Source organism: Aythya fuligula, chromosome 2 (assembly GCF_009819795.1).
Source record: "Aythya fuligula isolate bAytFul2 chromosome 2, bAytFul2.pri, whole genome shotgun sequence".
Classification (NCBI taxonomy): domain Eukaryota; kingdom Metazoa; phylum Chordata; class Aves; order Anseriformes; family Anatidae; genus Aythya; species Aythya fuligula.
The window spans coordinates 80,425,372-80,434,016 of NC_045560.1; the positions used below are offsets into that span (position 1 = coordinate 80,425,372).

Genomic DNA, 8,645 nt, shown 5'->3' on the forward strand with positions numbered 1-8,645 from the left:
TAATAAAGTTATGTGGCTGCTCACGAGTAGGAAAACAACTTTAGCAAAGCTTTCAGTTCCCAAGGTACATTGAGAAGGTTCACCACTGGCAAGGTGCCCTTTGCAGCAGCAACATCTTATGCCCTACAACTAATTTTGCAAGAACTCCCACATCTTGTTCCTTAGCACAGGAGTCTCTGTGCCAGCTACCTTCCTATAACATAAGCCTATGTTAAATACTGATGGATAGTAGGGCAGAATAAAGGTCTCAGAAGGCAGTTTATGCTTAGGGGACAGACCTTGGGACTGAGTGTTACTCAGTGTTGAGGAGGAAGCCCTGGAAATACAATCAGTTCCTATCTTTGTATTCCGGGTGATAATATCAACAGAACAGGGAGATAAAGAATAAAATAAAGGGCAAAGGTAGGATTACACAGAATTTTTCAGTCAGAGGTGAGAGTGTATATGGACAGGACATCAAAGACAGACAACAACACGACTGCGCGAAGAGTCAGGGAAGGAGATGTTCTAGTAGCCAGGGCAAGAAGAAAAAGAGTATCTGACAGAATATAAATTTTCTGGAATTGAAAGTAAGGAATACATCTCTTAGGTGTTATATAGGTCAAACAGCAGCTTTCAGATTAGAGCAGGGAAACTGAGACAGGAGAAAAGAGAAGTCTAATCTAAAACCCACATCATATTCTAGTGACATTGCCAGTGATAAGAAAACCAACAGTCTGATGCTTGTTTCTCAACCTTCAGTGTCTCACAGTGAAAATACTTCCCTGGTTGTACAATTTTATAATTCTCCAAGGTTAAAAAATTCCTTTTGCTAAAATAAAAACCCACCAGAAGTGACAAATACTTTATCAGTAGGAAACGGACAATAGAAAAACCTCACAAATATGATGTCATTGTCTGTTCCTCAGACTTTTTTTTCTATTAAAGGAATCATAAAAGCAGGTCAGCTACTGATTATTTTTTTTTATCCTCCAAATTGCAAAAGAAATGTTGTTTCAAGTAGTTATGGTTCAAGTTGCTACTAGCCTGTTGCCACAAAAATGTTTATAGAAATATTTCTGCAGTTGGTTTTGTAAGGTCTTTCTGTGGTATCATTCTCACCATCACTTCACATCCTACTCTGAGATGATTCAGTTCTTCCATAGGGATGTGGCCTTTAGGGCAAAATAAATTGCATACTTATGAGTCATAAGAACCTTTGCAGAACTGGCCAGGCAGAGTATAAATTCAGCCTACCCTTCGTGTGAACTGCAGAAACGTTGGAGACACCCAGAGCAGCAGTCTTCCTCCCTGCACAAAACAAGGTAACTGTCATTATTTCTAGAGATTGTTTATTTCATGTGCTCTTGGATGATGTTAATTTGTTGACAAATGCATAGAGAAAAGGCAACAGGGATCTGAATGGGAAACATTTTCCCAAATGCTTGGGAAAATATTTTACTAAGATGGTACAGGTATGGTCTAGAAGAGGCAAAGTCTTAGAAATATACAGGAAGAGCAATTTATTTTACATAGTTGTGTAATTTCTAGAGCTTACTGGCTAGCATATATGTCATAGCAAAGTGAGAACTACTGTGTTTGCTTAAATTGGCTAATTTATACCTGTGCTCTTCAGTTCTCATGTACATGCGGACAGCTCCTGGTTTGCAAACTGCTGAGGTCAAGAACAATTTATTCTGTGGCCATCCTATACCAACCAGAATAGCTCCTAGTCCATGCCTAGGGCTTTCAGCTATGACCACAATGCAGACAGTAAATAGCAGCACATGTGGTCTACTGATTAAGGAAACCTTGTCATGCTGAAGATTGAGAAGTTAGGACCTGGTCTAGCACCATAAGACAGAGTTTCAGGAAATTACTGAAAGTCAAAAGGGAATTTAGGATTCTTACCATGCAGAAGTTGGGGTGGTGCAACAGTGTAACCATGCCGATTCAATGAGTTTTCATTTGTTCCTCCTGATTGTCTTTTGTGTGGATATCTGTCTCTCCACGTGAACTTCTGCTGAATGAAGGAGTGTTCATACACTATGAATAGCAAAGTTGGCAGAAACGAATAGTGTAGCAGTACTGACAGGCCAGCACACTTTCACTCAGTTCCCTGAGGTCATAGGAGAGATGAAGAAAATACCTGGCACAGTCTAGATTTTGCCTTTGGTCTAATTTGCATACACTACCTGTGAATCTCAGTCATGCAGGGGATCACTGTGCTGCACTAGCAATCTTATAAAGGACACAAATTTTGAAAATACTTTTAGAAAGCTTTCAAATCACCAAAAAATATATATATATATTAAAAAAAAAAAAAAAAGTGAAAAGAAATCTGTAGATACATAGCAGTCACAACTAATGCTTACCTAATAGCATCTTTTTTCCCTTTCTGTGCAGGTTCAGAATAATGGAAGCTTTAAATAAAGCAAACACAAACTTTGCTCTTGACTTTTTCAAACATCAGTGTCAAGAAGATGGCAACAAGAATATTTTGTTTGCCCCTTTGAGTATTTCATCTGTCCTGGCTACCGTCTATTTGGGAGCGAAAGGTAACACTGCAGATCAGATGGCAAAGGTGAGTCTGGGCCACGAAAGGTCTGAGAGGGTTGATCTCTTGGAATAGCATCCTCTATTGTGCAGGTCAAAAGATAGAGCCTACTGTAGCTTCCTCAAACAGAGGCCCCCAACAAATGGGAGCTGGTGAGTTTGCAACTGCTAAGGCAAAAGAAGTTGTCCCACCTGCTAAGGCAGCAGCTAACTACTGAGCTACAGGACAAAAGAGGGGCAGCATGGTCTCAAAGAAAGGAGAGATCTCCTGTTAGGAAGCAGGGAAAACAGAACAAAACAAAAAGGCATGTGTCTTCTGAGAAGTGCTCCAAGTTTAGATGTACCCCTTTGCAGCCAGAGTAAGGTCCACGTGCCCAGAGCAAGGTATTCAGGGCACGAATCTGCCCCCAGTGTTTTCTTGCTTTCTGATATGTAGCAGCTCTCCATTTAGACTTTGCTTTGCTAGTCCCTATCTGGAGATAACTGCCTCTTCCCAGTCATTGTCTTGTCAGCCCAGGGGCTAACTCAAAGCAGGCAAATTCCTCTAGAAATGCCAGGCACATGAGAGTTTTGCCCTGCAACCCTCAGCTTAGTGAGTTCAAGCCATTTTGAAAGCATGGGCCTCAAGCCTAACCAAATTCCATATTCAGTCAGGACCGGATGCAAGGGTAAAATCTGAATTTGGCTCTTTTCATCACCAATCCTATGACATCACTGAAATATTTTACTGAAACAGCAAAATTTCTGTTGTTGCATTTATTATTGTGATTTCCACTATAGGTACTTCACTTTAATGAAGTTGAAGGAGCCAGAAATGTCACCACAACCATAAGAATGCAAGTCTTTTCCAGAACAGAAGAACATCTATCAAATCGACGTGCCTGTTTCCAGAAGGTATCTCACCAAATCTAGCTATCATCCTATGGGCATTGTAACATTTTGTTTTCCTTCCATGTTTTCATTTGCATGTGTTTGCCTTCCTCAAATGCAGAGTACACAATTAATTGGTACAGCATCCTATGGTACCTTCACCTAATGCAATACTTACGACATACTTCCCATTTTTAGGTAGAATTGCAAAATCTAACCTCAAATGTGCAAATTTTAAAATCTAACGTAGCTGTTCCCTGTCAATAGATCTCTTGATCTTTTTGAAAAGGCATGGTCCCTGTCTGAGAGAACAAATCACAATAACAGAGCTAGTCTCCCACGTGTTTGATTGCAGCATCAACATAACAAAAAATAAAATAAAATAAAATAAAATAAAATAAAATAAAATAAAATAAAATAAAATAAAATAAAATAAAATAAAATAAAATAAAATAAAATAAAATAAATAGAATTAATTTTTACAGGCTACCTATGCTTGATACACTTCAGAAATTAGTCTCCATTTCATTCAATAAGTTAGCAAAATAAATTGGCATATTGGAATTTCCCAAGGTAGACCAATAGTTGCCATAAATCTTAGAGAAATGGAAACTGACGTATTCCTGAGACATTTCTTTGATAGAATAGCAGGCATCTTTTATCAAATTAACTATAATTTAAGAAAATGGAAAAATCTGGAAATCAAGCATAATTCCTCTGAGTCAGTAAAAGCAGTTTTTCCTCACTGACAATTCAGCCATGGTGGTCTAAAGTTCTCCCTGCTATTTCCCGTCATACTTATTCTTCATGGAGTGAGCCATTTCCCTGAAGTCTGCCCACAAAACCCTAGTGGCAGTGAGTTTTGATGAATGGGAACTTGAATCTGCATCCCACACTCAAATCCCACAGTGGGAAGTCTTATTCTGGGGCCTATGTCAACAACCTATTTATTCTACATGTACAGGGGAGGGAGGGATTGTTCCTCATGATTAATGCTCATCCAAACTGTAAAAAATAGGGAGCACTGGAGGCAGGGCAAAGGGACCATTCTAACAGCTTAGAAATTTAAATGTCTGTTCATGCCTCTTACTCTGATGTAATGACAAGATGAATACAGTACAGACTCAGAGGTTTAGTTTACTATTTCACAGCTTGATTTCCTTGAGGTGGTTTGAGAGTTTGAGTCCACATTCATTTAATCCTGTTATTTCCATATAAACAATTTACCACAATTGCTACAACATAAAGAACTTACAAAATATTAACATTGAGAGGAAGGCTAAGAAAGGTAGGGGCAAACTTCCCATGCAACTCGACTTTCATAAATCTTATCAGGAGTCACACAGCCAAATCTGCATGCATAGTTTAGCAATTACATTCTGTCTCTCACTCTCTGCATATACTTAGTTTTGCAACCTCCATTTAGAAACCCTTTAATGTTTTACATAGTTCAGGCTCTTACCACTTGCATTCCAAGGCTCTTACAGAGCCTATAGCATACCTAAAACTTTTAGTAATTTCAAATGATTCTTTTCATAGCTGTCCAATTTAGTACACCTTTTGCATTGCAGTACAGGCAATACTTTATACCGAGCTGCAAGAGGAGAGAAATTAGAAATCTGAACAGCTTTACAGAACAAATGAATAACATTTTTTTTCCCTTCTCTCAAAGACAGAAATTGGCAAATCAGGCAATATCCACACTGGGTTTAAAGCACTCAACTTGGAAATCAACAAACCCAATAAAAATTACATGCTTAAAAGTGTCAATCAGTTATATGGAGAAAAATCACTGCCTTTCAGTAAGGTATGTACGCCATTTATTCATAATATAAAGTGCTAATCAACGTTTATGTTCTATCTATGACAACAAACCATAAAGAATATAATTTTAAATATTTTCATTACATATGCCAATTGCATTATTATCGGTAACATACATACTTCCTGTGAGACTCTTCCTGAGAATTCAGACACTATAATTTTACTTTTATGGGGTGTGTATCTAATTTCAATATGATTCACAGATGTGGTTAGGTGAAAACACTTAAATTGCATTTTTCCACTAAAAAGAATAATTTGTTCTTTTGACAAAATGCTGTTGCTTGTAGCCCATGTCATTTTTATGGTGTTTTCACTTGGCTAGTTATTTATTGGCATTCACATTGGCAGGCAACAAACAGATGTCTCTCTTGCAATGCAGGAATACTTACAGTTAGCCAAGAAATACTACAATGCAGAGCCACAAGCAGTTGACTTCATGGGAGCAGCAAATGAAATCAGAAGAGAGATCAACTCCAGGGTTGAAGAGCAGACTGAAGGTAAGCTCCAGCCTCTCCTCTCCTAGTCCTAAAGGAGGCAATTTCACTATTGAACAATGTGTCTGCACCCCAGGGGCCCAAGGCAGATAAACAACTCATCTCAGAAATGTAAATCAATCACTATTTTTCCTAAAGTAGTCATCTGCTGGAAAGCCCTTACTAAAATTCTTCCTCTATCTGAAAGGGAGAGGAACGAGGCTTACTCTTCTTTATAAATCAAGGTTAGCGTGTATTTACAAATAATCTCAAGTTAAAAGCATGCCATATCAGCAATTATAATTTCCCTGGCTTACATCTGCAGAAATTGTTCCAACATTTACTCTGAAACAGTAAAGCTGCATAAACATGTAAATGTCTTTTGGTTTTCTCTAGGTAAAATTCAAAATCTGTTGCCTCCTGGATCCATAGATTCACTCACCAGGCTAGTCCTGGTAAATGCACTCTACTTCAAAGGAACTTGGGCAACAAAGTTTGAAGCTGAAGCTACCAGGCAAAGGCCTTTCAGAATAAACACGGTATGTGAATATAATGCCTTATATATTAGACTGCATGTGGAAAAAACAGTGAAAAAGATGGAGGAAAGAATTTCCTGTCATTCTTTAAATTCAAAGAGCATTAAAATTAGTTCTTTTAAATCATATGGTATAATTTCCTTACTATATCTTCAGTACAAAGACTGCACACACATACTAGCACCAGAAGCACAAGTATAATTGTCAGAAGCTGACCTGAAACAAACTTCTATTTTCCTCTTAAGGCAGGAAAAACAAGGTGAACAAAACCGTACAGACTAGTTCTATACATTTTCATTTTTAACTATACAATAAATCAGAGTGGAACACAACTTCCCATAAATATGTGTCATCCTAGACAGCTCAGGTAGCCTGCTTAGCCTCCAAGCACCTTCCCAGAAGACCAGGGGCTGTCTGTAGATCCTGTGTCCCACCTCCAAGAGCTACAAGGATGTACCTTCACTGTGCTATTTCAACTTAGTGCTTTGCTGTTCAGAGTACGAATTTCAAACATTTCATTTGATTTGTTGCAGCATACAACTAAACCAGTGCCAATGATGTTCCTGAGTGGTAAATTTAATTTTACCTACATAGAATCAGTCCAGACTGATGTTGTTGAGCTTCCATATGTCAATAATGACCTCAGCATGTTTATCCTCCTACCGCGTGACATCGCTGGCCTACAAAAGGTAAGGGGCAGAGAACTCAAATAATGTGAGAAACAAGAATGCCATTATTTACTTATTTTATGCACATCCGAGGTAAAAGATTGGGCTGCAGTCTTATTTATAAGAAGGAGGGCACTGATCAGACTCAAGGAAAAGCAAACCCCAAACTTTGCCCAACGCTGTGAAATTGGACCTCTTGGAGATCTTTTTAGCTCTTGGCATATGGCATTTGTGTGGTTCCTAACGTTGCTCATGGCCTCTGGAAAGAGGCAGCCCAAACCCAACAAGACTGGCTCTAATTCCAGATGAAGAGCAATGAGGACAGAAAGCCAGCCGGGCTGAGATTCACTGTCTGTACCAATTCAGACCTGTGATTTCATTCAAAAAGAAAAGCCCAAACTGAACGGCCTCCATTACTTTTAAGTATGTCCAGAGCTAACATATATATACACTGCCACCTTCTGTAAAGACACTGATCCTGCCTCCAGATAGTAAACTCATTAAATTCTCATTTATGTTAGTGGGTGTTCATAGAGTGGAAAAAAAAATGTTTTCAGTAAATTCTAAGCTGTACAAAAGACAGAAATGTGAGCTGTAAATCAACCAGGCTATTGTTAACACTGTTGTTTTATAAACATATAACCCTGCTATATTCCCTGACAATTACTGAGAACTGTTCAAATATTGCGTTGACCTACTATAAAGCAATATACTCCCTTCTAGTAGAAAAGATCTCACAGTTGGTATTTCACTACTGTTTTCTATATTCTTGTAACAGCTTGAAAAGCTCTCAATTTAAGAAAAAAAGAAAAAAAAAAAAAAAAGAAGAAATAAGCTTTAGGGCCCAGGTTTTTGAACACTGTCTAATTTTCTGATTCTCTTCTTAACTAACTGCAGCTAATAAGAGAATTGACTTTTGAAAACTTGTCTGCGTGGACCAGCCCGGAATTAATGGAGAAAATGAAAGTGGAGCTGTATCTGCCCAGGTTCACTGTAGAAGAGAAATATAACCTCAAATCTGCTTTGAGCAAAATGGGGATACAAGATGCCTTCATTGAAGGTCAAGCTGATTTCACAGGAATGTCAGAGAAAGATGATCTGGTTTTGTCACAAGTTTTTCACAAGTGTTATGTGGAAGTCAATGAAGAAGGTACAGAGGCAGCAGCTGCCAGTTCAGCAGCTCTGACATCACGAAGCCTTGGTGCTGCTATTATTTTTGTAGCAGATCACCCTTTCCTTTTCTTTATCAGACACAACAGCACCAAGTGCATCCTCTTCTTGGGAAGGTTCTGCTCCCCCTAAAAGACTGACTGTTACTAAACCAGCCCCTGCAACAACAATAACAAACACAATCCACAGCATGAAGAGCTTCTTAACAGCCTGTGCACTTTACCATTTTCCTGTACTGTTGACAATCTCTGTTAGAAGAGAGCACATATTTAAAATAAATTAAAGCCTCTGGCTCACTTTCCTGGACAAAGAACCCCAAAATTGTAGAATGGTACTCTAAGCACCAAAATGTGGCAGAACAACATTGATGTGTCTTTTCAGTGCTTTCCAAACCAGAATTGTCACTATGCACAACAGACCAGGTTGATCTAAAAGAGTACTTCCCAACACACTTGCTTTGGCACATAAGAAGGAAAGAAACAGGAAAAACTCCTTCCTGCAGAAAGCTGCTACATCTCTGCTAAGCTGGTTGACCCAGGAGGGTCACCTCAACCACAGCCCTTCTCCTC

General features: G+C 38.7%; 1 protein-coding gene across 1 annotated transcript; it reads left to right on the forward strand.

The window, feature by feature from the left end:
• The first annotated feature begins 1,269 nt into the window (after positions 1–1,269).
• LOC116486163 (serpin B10-like) lies at positions 1,270–8,208 on the forward strand. Its single transcript, XM_032182176.1, has 8 exons — positions 1,270–1,304; positions 2,386–2,563; positions 3,316–3,429; positions 5,078–5,212; positions 5,609–5,726; positions 6,099–6,241; positions 6,772–6,927; positions 7,804–8,208. The coding sequence occupies exons 2-8, from the start codon at positions 2,396–2,398 to the stop codon at positions 8,206–8,208; spliced, it is 1,239 nt and encodes a 412-aa protein (XP_032038067.1). The 5' UTR covers positions 1,270–1,304; positions 2,386–2,395.
• Positions 8,209–8,645: the final 437 nt, after the last annotated feature.